Source organism: Primulina huaijiensis, chromosome 2 (genome assembly GCF_012295235.1).
Source record: "Primulina huaijiensis isolate GDHJ02 chromosome 2, ASM1229523v2, whole genome shotgun sequence".
Lineage (NCBI taxonomy): Eukaryota > Viridiplantae > Streptophyta > Magnoliopsida > Lamiales > Gesneriaceae > Primulina > Primulina huaijiensis.
The window spans coordinates 18,724,663-18,741,352 of record NC_133307.1 but is presented as its reverse complement, the minus strand read 5'-3'; the positions used below and the strand labels follow the sequence as shown (position 1 = coordinate 18,741,352).

General features: G+C 32.0%; 1 protein-coding gene across 3 annotated transcripts; it reads left to right on the top strand.

Annotated features, from left to right (window-relative positions):
• Nucleotides 1-1,040: 1,040 nt before the first annotated feature.
• Nucleotides 1,041-5,148, top strand: LOC140967793 (uncharacterized). 3 transcript variants are annotated; one of them, XM_073428556.1, is made up of 5 exons: nt 1,041-1,634; nt 1,978-2,173; nt 3,191-3,322; nt 4,364-4,503; nt 4,911-5,148. In XM_073428556.1, exons 1-4 carry the CDS (start codon nt 1,327-1,329, stop codon nt 4,484-4,486), a joined length of 759 nt encoding a protein of 252 aa, XP_073284657.1. In that variant the 5' UTR covers nt 1,041-1,326; the 3' UTR covers nt 4,487-4,503; nt 4,911-5,148. The 3 variants fall into 3 exon arrangements, with proteins under 3 accessions (XP_073284657.1, XP_073284648.1, XP_073284640.1); XM_073428547.1 differs by having other exon boundaries at nt 4,908-5,147; XM_073428539.1 differs by lacking the exon at nt 4,911-5,148 and having other exon boundaries at nt 1,042-1,634; nt 4,364-4,846.
• Nucleotides 5,149-16,690: the final 11,542 nt, after the last annotated feature.

Here is a 16,690-nt window from a genome sequence, read left to right as displayed (position 1 = left end):
TGCGTGCCTTTGCGTATTTAACGCACGAATTATTCGTTGACGATTGGCGAAGAACGGAGCAAGACCTTGGCTTGCATTCTCCTTAAGATTTCTCGATTTTTCTTCTTCAAATTGACGAAGGTGTGTGCCGTGTGATGGGGTGAATTTTTTCAGAAAAGAGGCGTGTGATTTGTCTGGGTTTAGGGTGGGTTTTGTATAATATATACCAATTAAATCACTAACAAGGTTTTAGGCCTATTAAGCGAACAATTTAGGCCCATTAGTCATAATTAGGATTTAATTAAAATATTAAAATAGTTTTAGTAAAAATAAGTTTGTGAATTTAATAGCCGGGTTGCCAAAAAGTTTGTATTTTTGTTGAAAAACCAACATTGATAAAATTTACGTCCCGGCGTATAAAATCACCTCAAAAAATCTCTTATTTTCAAAAATAAGAAAAACCATCAACCATATTTTAAACAATTAAAAATAATTATTTAATAAAAATAATTTACGTTTTTCAGCACTCGGTCTCCGTTCTTCTATCGCAATTTGAATAATCCTTAAAAATAACGTTTTATGCATCATAACAATTAAATCCTATTTAATATATAATCATGCATGTCACATAATCAATTAAGCAATTAAATCATTTAATTACTTATTTTTCATATTTCTTAGATTTGCATGTCGTTGGGTTACGTCGTCTTAATTTTGGACTTTACAATTCTTTTTTCCCTCGATCAGATTTTTTCCACAAGATTTTACTGTCAAGATTTTAACAAAACAATATTTGAGTCCCGGTGATTTTCCAAACATCCATCTTTAAAAATGGAGATTTTTGACGAATCGATTGTTATGCAAATTAATCATTTAAGGGAGAGTTTATAAATATATTAGATGATTATTTTTATTTGATTAAATTTTAAATATTTGTGATCAAGATAAATATGACAACATAATATCAGTAAAGATTTTTATATGTTTGTAATTTTCCCCTGATATGGTGATTGTGATCAATAAATTGACCCAATGAATTATCTCTATTCATTTATCTTCCCTCTTATTATTTACAACCAAATATCTTCTTCTTTTTTTCCGGTGAGACCAAGAATCTAATATTGTTTATGGTGAAATGAGTAATGACAAATGCCCTTTCATTGTCTGAAAATCGTAGCATCCCCTGAATTCAATTGACTCAACTCCATTCAATTTCCATTTCCTCTTGCGTAATCTTCGATAATTTCCCCCCTCTCATCTCATTTCTCCAAAATTGACTCCCAGGTTCGAACTTATAATTCATTTATTGGGGTTCCCAACGCGAAGAAATCTATTCGTTTTTCACCAATGCCTCAATTTAATCCCGTATCGAAGGCGATGGCGCGTTTGTTTTCCCACCGGAATTTGTTTCGGCAGAAGAAAGTTAATTGTGCAAGTTATGATCAGATTCGATGTTTGACTAGCATTGCTGTTACCAATGCATTTTCTTCACCGGATGAAATTGTTGGATATCGTTACAGGAATTATAATCTCCGGGATCATGGGAAAACTTCTAGTGCTAGAATTGTGGTTCAAAAAAGGCGGTTCTTGGGATGTGGTGATGGCGAGGTTGGGAATATGCTCTCCAAAGTACATGAAGAGAGACGTGTTCTAGGGTAAGTTTAGTCCCAATTTTTATTTATTATTTTATCGCATTGGATATCTTTTGTTGTTTAAACAATTGTTGGATATTTATTCTGTGGTTTGAAGATTATAGTTTCAAATTTGGAATGAGTTCTTTAACTGCAATAATTGAACTTCTGTTAATTTTAGAGTTGTATTCGATGTTCATCAGGTGCATTGACAAATAGTTTTAAGGAGACCTCTGAATTTTGAAATGCTTCCGAGGATGTAGAATCCAATATATTGCACCTTTTAATTTCAAGTTTGTGAATGTCTTGCACAATCAGATAGTATTGATCGCTTGCTGTTTGAGCTGATTTGTCTTTTGATTATTAGATATTCACCTGAGCAATTGTTCAATGTGGTTGCTGCTGTTGACATGTATGAAGATTTTCTTCCATGGTGTCAGCGATCACAGATAATTCGCCGTAATCCTGATGGATCCTTTGATGCTGAGCTAGAAATCGGCTTCAAAATTCTCGTCGAAAGTTATGTATCACATGTCGAGCTGAAAAAACCGAATTTTATTAAGGTGAAAATCAGTTAATGTTTGACTCATTTCTTTATCTTTTCCTTATGGAATATAATAACGCTATTGATATTTATTGTTAATGTTTTTGTACCCTACATAATCAGTGCCCTCTTTGGGATTGAGGTTACTAGTTACAGAAAGCCTAAGTTTGAGCATTGATTTTATGAAAATCTCTTTACAATTGAGTCCTGACTGTCAGGTACGAAATATCATGTATGCTAGACCGGGTGGTAATAGTGCATGGACTGGCTGGTCATTCGCTCTTTGTGTTAGGCTTAAAGACAATTACAAGTGTTTGACTTGTATTCATTATTTTTTTGATCCTTTCCTTCTCGAGAAATTTTTGTGCTATTGATATTTACTGCTAATGTTTTGTAACCTACATGAAAATTGGCCTCGTTGGATTGAAGTAACTGGTTGCATATGACCACATTTGAGCATTGTTTTCCTGAAAAGATCGTTACAACTGAGCCCTGAGTGCCAGGTTGGAAATAATATATAGCTATACCGGCTGGTAATAGTGCATGAACTGGCTGATCGTCAGCTCTTCATGTTAAGCTTAAAGACAGTGATGAATAGGCTAATAGTTGTGGAAGTTTCAGCATATAAGCTTAAAAAACATTTTTTCGTGATTAAAGAAGTCTGTAGGCTGTGCCATCCTTCATTTTCTCAGCATATTCAGTGTCACCAATATGAATTAACAATCAGGTTACAAAGTGAAGAGTGTGGGAGAATGATATGGCTCTCCTGGGTGTGGGTTGTGGGCAATATTCATTTTTGTGAAGAAAATCGTGTCGTGGAATTTTGGAATTTCCAATACTGACTTGATTCTTCTGGGGCTTGAAAGTTGAGAATTTATGCTTATTGAGAAATCATAGCGTTAAGTGTAAGTGCCTCAGATTGAGATGATCTATCATACATGATGCATTGGAGGGGTGTTCACGTCAAAATTCTTGATGCTGCACAATAGTTGACCTTGTTGCGTTGATTGATTTTCCGTGCCTTGTGTTTTTGCAGACAACCTCATCCCAGAGTAGTCTTTTTGATCATTTGATAAATGTATGGGAGTTTAATCAGGGAACCGTTCCAGGAACCTGTGACCTTCACTTTTTGGTGGACTTTAAGTTTCAGTCACCATTTTACCGTCAGGTGAGTTTCTTCGGTAGTTGAACTTGAACTTCTTCATATTTGATCATTAAGTTATTGTAATCTTCTGAGCCTGTTGTTATATGAATTTAAGCATACTTTTGCTTTCAATAACATGTAAATTTCTCTTTCTAGTGACATTCCCTATTATTTGATGCTTGATATCTGTTGAGCAACAAAGAAATTTAACCTGCGTTTGCTGTATATAAAAATTATCTGTAAATAGAAGAAAACCTTGCACCATGTTTTGATAATATTATTCAGAGCGGGCCTTATACCATAGAAATGTTTATTTATTTTGGCGTAGTTTAGGTCATAAAATCACGTCTGATTGGTTGCATGGACAAAATCAATTCAAACATATCCACTCAGACATTTCAACTCAAGATTTATTTGGTTTAACGTGATAATTTTATTGTTTCTGTGCGTCGTTGACTTTATGTCATTTGTCATCATTTCACTATCTGCCGTAGTTAAAGCAGACCGCAAGTTCTTCTTTGGCATATGTTACAAACTTACAATTACAGTACCGAGTCATGAATGTGTGAAATCTCCATGAAACTTGCAGTGTGACGATTTTGTCCTTGCTTCTGTAAAAATAGTTAAAATATATGATTGGATAGATGACAAAAGCTCTGATTGCCTTGAGGAAGGTTGGGCAACCATATACAGATATCATATAAACTGACATAACTTGAACATCATTGAATGATTGTCATCAACATGTTTGTTTTATTGTAATTTTAACTCGTCAGCCCGATACCTGTACCTACACGCTAAGGAATTCTAACTAACAAATAAATAAGAAGAAAACAATTTTTTTTCGAGTGAGGAAGAAAACATCTACATAGGTATCAAGTGAAAAAATGTTCTTGATCAATTGATGATGTAAAATGTATCTGTCTCTCGGTCTTTGTGGTTTCATGTTTCAGGTATATTTGCAGTTTGTTTGTTCATAGTAAACATATGCATCTCTGATGCCTATTATTTTAATAAACTCGATTAATTTTCTTTAATGTTGGCGATTCACGGCCTGCCTGACAGATGGCAAATATGTTCTTCAAGGAGGTGGTCTCTCGATTAGTTAATTCATTCAATGACAGATGCCGGTTGATATACGGACCTGGGGTTCCCCTGGTTGAGAATGCTCGTGTGCTGAGAACATGAAGGTATGGATTTGTGTGGTAATGATGCTGTCCAAATACACTTCAATTCATAACATTCTGTAAATGAGAAAAGCTCACCTTTTTTCCCGGGTTGTTTTTCGTGCACCCATTTCCTTTTTTTCTGGTTCGTGGCTTGTACGATTTGAATACCGAAAAAAAGTAATACATGCACAAAGCTATGTTTATTTTGTTCCACCTTTTGAAGAGAATGTGACTTTCTTCCTGTCTGAATCCCATCTCTTCAAGAGCACTTATAGGTCTTTAAAGTTTCGAAAACAGCTGAAAAACTATTGTGTTCACCACTTGAACAGCACAATGACCCAATTGTTGTGATATTTACAACCTCCTTTATTTTTACTTATTCACGTCTTGTGCCACAGTATGTTATATTTTCTAATTCACATTCTACTATGGCTCTGTAGTAGTCAGTGCGAAAAGTTTCCCATTTGCCTTATGCTTGTGCCGACACAGCTATTTCTGGTCGAGTATGAATCATGCGGGGATTGATCATTTCTACCCTGAACTTCGGACCACATTACCAGTGATTAAGCCATTTCAAATTTCTGTCGGGGTTTTCGAGCCTGCGTAGTGATGAGATACATGGTGAATGTAACAATGATCAAGGAGGATTTACAATATAAAGTTTGTACGTGGAATAGGATTGTCATTTCAACAGCCATCAGAGTTTAAAATCTTACATTTCGTATTGAATTTCAACGCCATAATTATATTCCCACAATTCAAAACAGAAATGGGAGGCCAGAAAATGCAAGTTCTAAGCTTCCTTTATAACTTCTCATTAAAAAAATTTAACGATCCTCTTTTCGTCAATTCGACCAAAAAAATTTAAAGAACCCAATTTTGAATATTCGAAAGATAAAATTATTTCTTTATTAAAAATACTTAAAATATCGAGCTCAATAGAATATTTTTAATCTAAAACTTCAATATCAAACTAACGTATATGAACGTCTACATCAATTAAAAAAAGTAGGTATATTATGAAATAAGATAATCGACTCGATCTATATCTATAGTAAAAAATAATATTTTTTCATGGGTTGGGTCAAATAGGAGATCCGTTTCACAAAATTGACATGTAAAACAGTCTCATAAGAGTTTTTACGATTAAAAAATTGAATGTATGTTGCTATCCTGAAGATTATAAATAGTGATAATATTTGGCTGATATTTTTCAACTAACTAGTAGCAAAGCACGTGAGTAATGAACTTGAGTGCACTATGAATATTGGTCGTAAATTTAAAAATCAATGTAGACACATAATTTTTTTCACAATTTATTCAATAACAAATATTATTTTATAGTTTATCTATCATTTCAAACAAACATGATTTATTTTCTCAAATCTTTTTCTTGTTTTGAATCATTTAATATCTTTTTCATCTTTTTTAAAATATTTTTTATTTTTCCTACTTCTTTGTTCGATTAAGTTTAGTAATCCCATCATCATATCTGATTTTCATCTTTCTTTTTCATCATCAGATTTAATGTTGATTACTTGTTGTCACTTTGATTGTTGCAATCCCAAGAGCAGGTTGTCCACAAGTAGTATAATTCGGTGAGTCCGATATCGTATCCACATGGAAGCTAAGGTAATTACAAGTCCACTACAATGTCTTTTTGTTTTGTTTTTGGTTTTGTTTTTTTTTTAATTTTAATTGTTTGAATCTTTAATGAGTAAATTTTAATTGTTCAAATTTTAATTTAAGTAGTTGAGATTAAAGGATCCACTCTTGGTATTTTAATAAAGTTAACATTAACGAACAATATTGAAATCCACTTAATAAAATGGTTCCAATATATTAAATAATCATATTTATATTATGTTATAAATTATTATCTTATAAGTATATAATATATACCAAAACTTATAAATGTGGTCAAGTATTTATTGTGCTATATATATTTGTAAACACTAAATCAAGGTTCCCACTTTAAATGGTTGGTAAAACCAAACAAACATTTAAATGGTACCAATAAATTAATACTATGATATATTCATATATAATAAATCAAGGAATCCAAGTTAAATGGTTGGTAAAACCAAACTAACATTTAAATGGTTCCAAGAATTTAGTGTAACATATAGCAACAATAAATCAAAACTCCCACTTATAAGTAGGGTATAAAAATGCTTAAAGAAATAAATATAACATAAACAATAAATAATGATTAAATAATATAAAACATAGATTCTTACCTTTTAATAACCTTATTATCATGCCAAGAGTTTCACCTTATCATCTCAACTTTAGGAAGTTAGCTATTCATTATTCAAAGTGTAAAACTTTGAATATGAAATTAACATGCTAATTGTATTTAAATGAAGAAATAAAAGAAAAATATAGAGAGAAATATTATGAACTCAAACGTTTGTTCATAGAATGAGGGATATCTCAATACATTACAATGCACCCCTATTTATAGCTAAATTTGGGGAGACAACCACAAATAAAATATTATTTTTTTACACATAAGTCTTCATTGGTATTCCAAGATATTATATTATATTACACATCACTTTTGAAAATCTTCATCTTTGAATTTGCTTCTTCACATAAAAAAAACATGTGGGTAATTGAGTTGTCTAGTTGTGGTATTTTTTTCAAACCATTTGACCAAGTAATTTGAGAGATATGGTCAAAATACTAGAGCATGGTAAAACTGCCACTCCTTTGGTAACTTTATTTGTTGCTTAATTTGATCTCAATTGTGAGAGGATTTTTATCTCATGCTTGTCAACAATATTGTAGATATTATAATCAACCTTCTACAGGTCCAAGAATCACCTTAATCCCATTTGCAACGCCAAGTTTATTCTTGTTTTATCGAACCTGTAAAAAATAGTAAAAACTTGTAATTACACAACAACTTATATTTTATACAATTTATTATAAAACATATAATACTTAAACATTTAATAAAACAAAAACTATATATTTATATTATAAAATATTTAATTAATGTACAATTTTTATGTTTATCACACCTCCAAACCAGCTTATTGCTAGTCCCTAGCAATTTAAGCGTTAATAGCAATACAAAACATATTGATTAATTTAAATAGAAATGTAATCAAAACTATCTAAGTGTTTAAAATAAATTTGAAAACTGTCAAAGTTATATCAAGATCATCATAATTATAATTTATGAAATAATTTGAGATGATCAATTCAAAGCTTATTTCAGGTAGTTAAATGTACACGGCCTTCAGAAATTCCTAGTAAGAGTCTCAACTCCATATCCTCACAGGTTAATAAATGTTTCAATTTATGGCAACGATTTCTCTCATGGAGTTGGAATACAGATAAATGCTCAGAAAAATGGTTTACAGAATGCAGACAGACAAACGAGCCAAACTAATCAAAAGATAGAAAATCAATTGATTCAAAATCTAGTTGTTCCTATTATATATTTTTTCCTGATTTTTTTTCATAATATAATGGAATCAGACTAAGTTTTGCTTCTTGACCACATATTTATTTAATTTGTACAATAAATTTCTCTCTTTCTTTCTTTTTTTTTCTTTTTTTTATGAGAGATATATGGGTCGTAGCATATAACTTAAAAATTACATAGATCTTCAATATCTTTCTTTTTGTATTTTTCTCCTTTTTTTTTCCAGGAAATATCATTTTTTTTTCAAAATAAGAACTCAAGATCTAAACAATAGATAGTCTCTCTCATGATCAATAAAGGCTCGAAAGCTGTTTTCTCAGTCCTCTCCACTCACTCACAAAATATGTGTGAGTTTAAAATTTTAGGCACTCTTATAAGGTATATCTTGGGCCATATACTTTAATACCTGATTTTATCACAATGGTTAATCACTCAAAAAGATTTCATAAATCATATTTTTATATTGATCAGAATATTAAAATTGACTTTTTTTTTCAAATAAAAATTTAAACATTCTTAAATAGATTAATGCATGTTCTAATTTAAATCTTTCAAACATGTAATGTATGACATTTTTGCAAAAATTACTAAGATACAAACAATAAACATGATTTTATTTTAAAAAAATATATATATATTTTTATTTTTATTTTTAATTATTTTTATAAGTTTGTTCTCCCTTAATCAGAATATGACATTATCCCTAATGTCAAAATAACTATTAATAAAGAGTACATAATGAAAGAGATATCACCTGGAATTTTATTGAAGATAACAAACTGAAACAAACGCAAACCAATCCACGACTTTTGAATCAATGATCCAACTTCCTTTTCTTATTGCTTGATTGCGACCAATTGATCTTTGTTATCATCGGATCAGGCTTATGAACAAAAGCTTCCAAATCATCAATTAATTGGTCGGCAGTCGAAGCACAGATGAGCATCCGTCGTGAATTTTCTGAAATGAAATTCTGTTCCACAGCTTTATCAAGAAATGTCAACAAACTGTCATAATAATTATTGATATTCAACAAGCCCACAGGTTTATTATGGATATTAAGTTGTGCCCAAGAAACAGTGTGAAAAATTTCTTCTAATGTACCAAAACCACCTGGTAGTGCGATAAAAGCATCAGAATTTTCAATCATTTTTGTGATTCTTTCATACATAGAAGAAACTTTTAATTCCTCACCAATCGTAACACCTGTAATATTTCCTTCAGCTAAAACTGTAGGAATATTACCCAAAACCTGACTACCTCCAAGATGAGCAGATGTTGAAACAGATCCCATTAACCCAATATTACCTCCCCCATATACCAATTTAATTTTTCTCTCAGCCAATATCTTTCCAAGATTATTCGCTGCTTCTACAAACACTTCAGTTTTTCCAGGACTCGACCCACAAAATACACAAATATTTTTCAATGATTGGGCAGAGGTTCCAGCCATGTTTTTTTTACTTTCTTCTTTTTTTTTTTGCGAAAATAGAGAGAAAGATGAGAGATTTTATAGGGGTAATATGTTATCAGGACAAAACTATGGGTCATAGTTGTAAACAGAATAAACAGTAAAAACAATAATGACATACATGCATGTAAACAGTAGTGTGATTGTGACTCACAATTTTCCTCTGGTTTTACGTCCAAAAACGGCTTCAACGCCTTCTATGAGTCGAGGATATGCTTCCCATCTAATTTTCTTATAAATTGGCAAACAGGGTCTTTCTTAGTCGGATTCCCAAGACTATGACGCTCATTTTTGAATTATTTCCATAAACGGAGAAGTTCAATATGCACATGTCCACTAGAATGCGTCTCAAGAGTCAATAAGATGTTATCTAAAGACTCCTTACTCAGCCCATTCTTAATGAAACCAATTTTATCTTCTCTGTTATTGGAAACACATCCCAAAGATCTGCATCGTTCGTCACAAGTCCATCTTGCACACTTATGACAAACTCCTAAACTTTTGGCCCTTCGTTTTTTCGCATAAGTGCTTTTTCCTAATCCAGGCAAATAACGAATGAGCAATGATTGTGGAACTTCTCCTCCTAATCGGACCTTAGCTTCTATTACAAGACGAATATCTTCTGGAATTCCTTTTTGCATTAGCAATCTCAATCTTTCATACCTTCCTGCATAAATTTTTCTTAGAACATTTTCAGAAACAGAGGGAAAATATTTACAAATTTTTGAGAGAATTTCATCTATTTTGAAAAGAAAAGAAATGATTTTTTTTATTTTTGTATCAGCAATTATGAGAAACTGATTAAACCGACTATGAGAGTCACGGAGTACCGTTATCCGTCATTTAACCGAGAAAATAAAAAGATTAAGGAAACCTGAAATAAAAACAACAAAATTAAATGCAACACAAAAAAAAACTCAAGGATCAGAAAGAAAAATAAACGCTTCTTGAAAGATTTCATAAATCTTTGGTTTTTGATCTCAAAATTTGAAATGAATGGAATAAAATATGTGTGTGTGAACGTGTATGTGTGTGTGCGCGTGATTAGTATAATTAGGAGGTAACTAGTGAGTTAATTGACTAATAAAAAAAATGCCAATAACAATTAAACCTACTACATAAAATACTAATACCTCACTAATTTAAAATAAAGCACCCAAGTGTTCAACTTTAAAAAGTTTTAAAAATCATGACATCACCTAATAATTAAATTAGGATTTAAAGATGCTAAAAATTAAATAAATCTTTTAAAATGCCCCAACCCTAACTTTAAAATAAATTACCACATTTTAAAATCACCAAAATCATCGCCGGCCTCTTTTCCTCGATCCCGCATCGAATAATCGCCTGAAACTTGAAACTCGAGAAACATTTTAAAGTTCATCACCAAACATAAATAATTTAAATAATGAAAAGAAATAAATCATACATTGCTAAAAATCATTTTAAACTTGAATAAATAATTTAACAATTAAATAATGCATGGATTTTACGTGTACTAATTTTGGGCTCTACACGTGCTCTCTATGAAGGTCTGTGGCACTTCTTCCGAGATCTAGTGGTTATCAAGGAAATTAATGGATTGGAAAACATAAGAGCACTGACTTTCGAGGAGATCTCAATATGGGTTCAATGTAATAATTTGCCGATAGCTTTTATGAATCAACCGATCCTGGAACAGATTGGAAATTAGATAGGTATTACTGAAGATATTGAAGCTGGAGATATGGGGACCTTCCTTGGAAGATATGCGAGAGTGAGGTTCGGATCAACATATCCAAGCCCCTGTAGAAGTATGTTCGTGTGAGGATGAAGAAGGTGCCAGAATTTTTCTCAAAATTCATGTTTCTATACATTTAAAAACATGATAAACAATATGTGGAAGCAGATCGAGCTTTACCTCCGGCCATCGAGGAATTTGTAAGTTTTCTGATTTCCTTCCGATTGAAGCCTTCTAAGCACTTCACACTCTCTATAGATGGTGTATTTTGTTCTTATGCAGTGTATGCTTAGGGACCTCAATCACCGCTATGTATAGGCGTTTCTCATACCATCGATTAGTTTATTGGGAGCCCGAGAGTAAAAAGAAGAGGCACATGTGTGCCTCAATTTTCTAAAGTTGAGACGACGTACGCTTATTTTGTCAAAAGTTGTAGGCAATGGCCGTCGTCATTTACTACACGTTTATTCTTCTTCTGATATGAATTGATATGTGCCACTTTTTCTTACATTCTCCCACTTGGCTCATATCTCATTTTCCATAGGAGAAAACAAAACACATGAATCATGGCGATATGTCCTCTAAAAGCGAATATTATCTTCCATGTATTACAATGCATTATGTATAGCAAATCTGTATAACTTAATGAATAAACCTTATGTCTATTCGAGGTCCAACTTCATTGATATTTCTCGAATCAATGAATGTGTGCACAATAAATATGGGAAAATATCACATTATAGTTTCATTAATTTGTTCTTACAACAAAATTACATAAAGGAACCAAGTTCCATTCTTTCTGTATGATCCTTAAATTTCAGTGGTGGCATGCCTTTAGTCAGAGGATCCGCAATCATCAATTCAGTGCTAATGTGCTCGATAATTAACTTCTTATCTTTAACACGTTCTCGTATGGCTAATTACTTAATGTCGATGTGCTTGCTTCGACTACCACTTTTGTTATTTTTAATCATAAAAACATCAGCTGAATTGTCACAATATATTCTTAATGGCCTAGATATAGAATCCATAATTCTAAGCCTCGAAATGAAACTTTTCAACCATACACCATCTGAGGTTGCCTTAGTGTAAGTAGCAATCAATGTTTGCTTTGGACTCCTCCAAGATACAGCTCCACCAGCTAGCATGAAAATATATCCTGAAGTAGATTTTCGTGAATCAATGCATTCAGCGTAGTCTGAATCAGAGTATCCAATTACTTCCAAATTATCAGTTCATTTGAACATAAACATATAATCTTGGGTCCCTTGAAGGTACCTCATCACTTTCTTTGCAGCTTTCCAATGGTCTAAACCTGGATTACTCTGATATCTTCTTCCCAACATCCCAACAAAAAATACAATGTCAGGTCTAGTACAAACCTGAGCATACATCAAGCTCAGCAAAAGCATAAGGAATGTTTTTCATTTGTTCCTGCTCTAGATCATTCTTTGGACATTGGCTTAAATTGAACTTATCTCCTTGAACAATTGGAGCTATACTTGGTGAAAAATCTTTCATCCGATATCTTTCTAAAACATTGTTGATATAGGTTTCTTGAGACAGACCTAGAATACCTCAAATTCTGGTTCTATGTATTTTAATGCCAATGACATAAGATGCATCACCCATATCCATCATATCAAAATTTTTAGAGAGGAATTGTTTCACCTCATATAACAAACCCTTATCATTGGTTGCAAATAATATATCATCCACATATAGAATAAGGAAACAGATCTTACTTCCACTGACATTCTGGTATACACATTGATCCATGATGTTTTCTACCAATACGAATGGAGAGATAACATCATGAAATTTTAAATACCATTGACGGGAAGCTTGTTTTAATCCATACATAGATTTCTTAAGCTTACATACCAAATTCTCACCATTACTAGATAAGAATCCTTCAAGTTGTTTCATATAAACCTTTTCCTCTAATTCTCCGTTCAAAAAAGATGTTTTCATATCCATTTGTTGTAAATCTAAGTCAAAATGTTCAATTAATGCTAGAATGAAAGAGAGAGAATCTTTCTTAGATACAGGAAAAAAAGTCTCCTTATAGTCGATTCCTTCCTGCTGAGTGAATCCTTTAGCTACGAGTCTTGCTTTATATCTTTCAATGTTGCCTAATGAGTCTTTCTTTGTTTTGAAGATCCATTTAAATCCAATGGCTTTTACACTATCAGACAACTGAACAAGATCTCAGACTTTATTAAATGCCATAGAATTCATTTCTTCTTTTATAGCATTAAACCATAATTTTGACTCATTACAACTCATGGCTTGTAAAAACGTTTCAGGATCATTTTCGGCTGTAATGTTAAAATCCGATTCTTATAAATATAAAACATAATCACTAGATATAGATGATCTTCTTATTCTAGTAGATCTCCTCAGGTTGTTTGATTGATCAACAATTTCTAGTTGCTCTTCGTTAACAACTTGATCTACTGAATTTTCATCAGCGATTTATGGAACTTTAGTAACTGGTTGCCTAACACCGGTTTGGACTTGAGGAGTGTGAATAACGGCCAATTTCATTTGAATAAGAGGATTGTGAATTAATGTGATCTTTCTCAAAAACTATGTCATTTGAATGATCACTCCCACTAATCAAGTCATTCTCAAGAAATTTTGCATTTCTTGATTCCAAAATTCTAGTGTTGTGAGATGGACAATAGAATATGTACCCTTTGGATTTTTCGGCATACCCGATGAAATATCCATTTATAGCTATTGGATCAAGTTTCTTTTTCATATGGGTTGTAAACTCTTATTTCTGAAGGACAACCCCAAATGCGTATATGTTGCAAACTCGGCTTCCAACCTTTAAATAATTCAAATTGCATCTTTGGGTCAGCCTTAGATGGAACTCGGTTTAATATATACACATCTGTCTTAAGAGCTTCAGTCCACAATGATTTAGGAAGTTTGGAGCTACTAAACATGTTCCCCACCATGTCCAATAATGTTCGGTTTCTCCTCTCAGCTACGCTATTTTGGTCAGGAGAACCAGTCATAGTATATTCGGCAACAATCCCATGTTCCTGGAGAAACTTCGCAAACGGACCAGGTGCCTATCCATTCTCAGTGTATTTACCGTAATATTCTCCACCTCTATCAGTTCTCACGATCTTAATCTATTTTCCACATTGCTTCTCTACTTCAGCCTTAAAAACCTTAAAGGCTTCGAGTGCTTCGTTTTTGTTATGAAGCATGTAGATATACATGTATCGTGAGTAATCATCAATCAAAAAAATGAAGTATTTCGGACTTCTGATGTCCATATCTGGACAACAAATATCTGAATGTATGATTTCAAATACTTCTGTACTCCTCTTGGAATCTTTTTTAGACTTATTGGTCTGCTTTCTCTTTATTTATTCCACACATGTCTCAAAATCAGTAAAATCTAAAGTACTAAGTACACCATCATTCACTAATCTTTTAATCTTCTCTTTGGAGATGTGTCTCAATCTCATGTGCCACAATATAGAGGAATCTTCATTTATAACACATCTTTTAATACCTCTCTGAACATGCATAGTGGTGTTATTATTTTTTAAGAAATAGATAAAAGACCATCAATCATTGTACCATTTCCAACAATATTTGATTTATAAAATAAATTTATCGATTTATCCAAAAACTGAAATGAATAACCAAGGAGTACAAGATTTGAAACCGAAATTAAATTCCTAGAAAAACTAAGAACATAAAATGTCTTTTTCAATTTTAAAATAAAACCACTATCCAATATAAGGCAGCAAGTCCCAATAGCCTCTACATGCGAAAACATCTTCTGTCTTGAATAGATGTTCCGCTCATTTCCTTGAGGTTTCCTTAGGCTTTGCATACCCTGCAAGGTAGTTGTATCATGGATTGTAGAACCAGAATCAATCCACCATGTGTTATAAATCATATCAACCATATTAGATTTATAACAGACAAATGAAATAGAAATACTTTACTTTTTAAGTCAATCCTTAAATTTAATGCAATCTTTCTTCATGTGCCAATCTTTTTACAGAAGAAACACTTGGATTCTTTCTTGATGTCAGGTTGGGGTGGAATTAATTCCTTTCCCTTTTCCTTGACTTTGGCTTGCTTCTTATACTTTATTTTTGTAGGCATAAAGACATTATCACTTGTTTCCATCAACAACCTTTCTTTCTCTTGAACACACGTGGTTATTAATTCATTGAATGACCATTTATCCTTATGCGTGTTGTAAGAAATTTTGAAGGGTCCATATTGCTGTGGAAGAGTGCATAAGAAAATTTTCAGAAATTTCCACTTCAAGTGTCTTTAGTCGAGTCGCTATGTCCCGCATTTTCATTATGTGCTCTCGCACACCTCTCACACTAGTGACCGTTAATGAAGAGAATTCCATAATTAAGATGTTGTCAAGTGCCTTATTTGAAGACTGAAATTGTTCATCAATAGCCTTCAGTAATTCTTTGACATTATTATGCCGATCGACAGAACCATGCATACTAGCAGAGATTTTGGTTTTTATGAACATTACACAGAGTCCATTAGATCGCTTCAATTTTTCATAAAGATCAACATCATCTGGAATGTTGTTTTTAGTAATAACAAATGGTTCATCTTTTCGTATATCATAATCAATATCTATCCACCCTAATTGAAGAAGAATTCTTTATTTTCATATTTTATAATTATCGCCCTTCAGTTCGGGAATGTCACATTTCATATTTGAAAAACTCGCAGGTTGCATAATGCATAAAAATATAATATGCTTATTATTTTTAAAATTTTGAGGTAATATCATGGTTTACCAATGTAAATCATTAAAAATCTAGTGACATAAAAATTACCTGTGGGCTCAAATTTTAATTCAATAAGATTTTTTTGGAACTTTATGATAAACCTATCAAAATATATTTCCTTTAACTTCTGTGGATAAATTAAAAAAATATAATTTTGATATTTTAACCTAATCAGTTATATAAATATAACAAAAATCCATGTGAGGTAAAATTTATTATGTTTATAAAATTAATTACAATTGATGTCTATTATGTGATCCAAATCCACTTAATGCATAATTTTCCATAATCAAGGATGCCGTGGCTATTCCTCAATTATTTAAAATTATACGGTTCAATGAACAAAATTTTTGCTTTACTTAATGCTTTATATAATAATTATTTAGTAACACAGTCAACATTTTCCAAGAATGCTCCCAGGAAAGATAGGTAGGGCTAAGGCCTTTTAAATACCTAACTCCTAGATAAAGCAACGTTCCTCAGGGAGACCATTGGCTAGTCAAGACAGTTTATGAAGAACTCTCCCAGATCATATTTTTTCATATCACTTTAATTATCCACATTTATGTGAATCTTTATAAGCCAAAACTTTAAATAACTTTATATTCACATTTTACTTAATTTGTTCATATAAAATTATATAAACATAATAATAATTAAATACGAACAATTTGTGAATTATAATGATTTGAAATATCATACTATTGCAGAAAACCATAAGCAATATTTATAATTTTAATTTTAGTGCATTAATTTTATTCCACTCAATATTGTATTTAACAACAAATTGA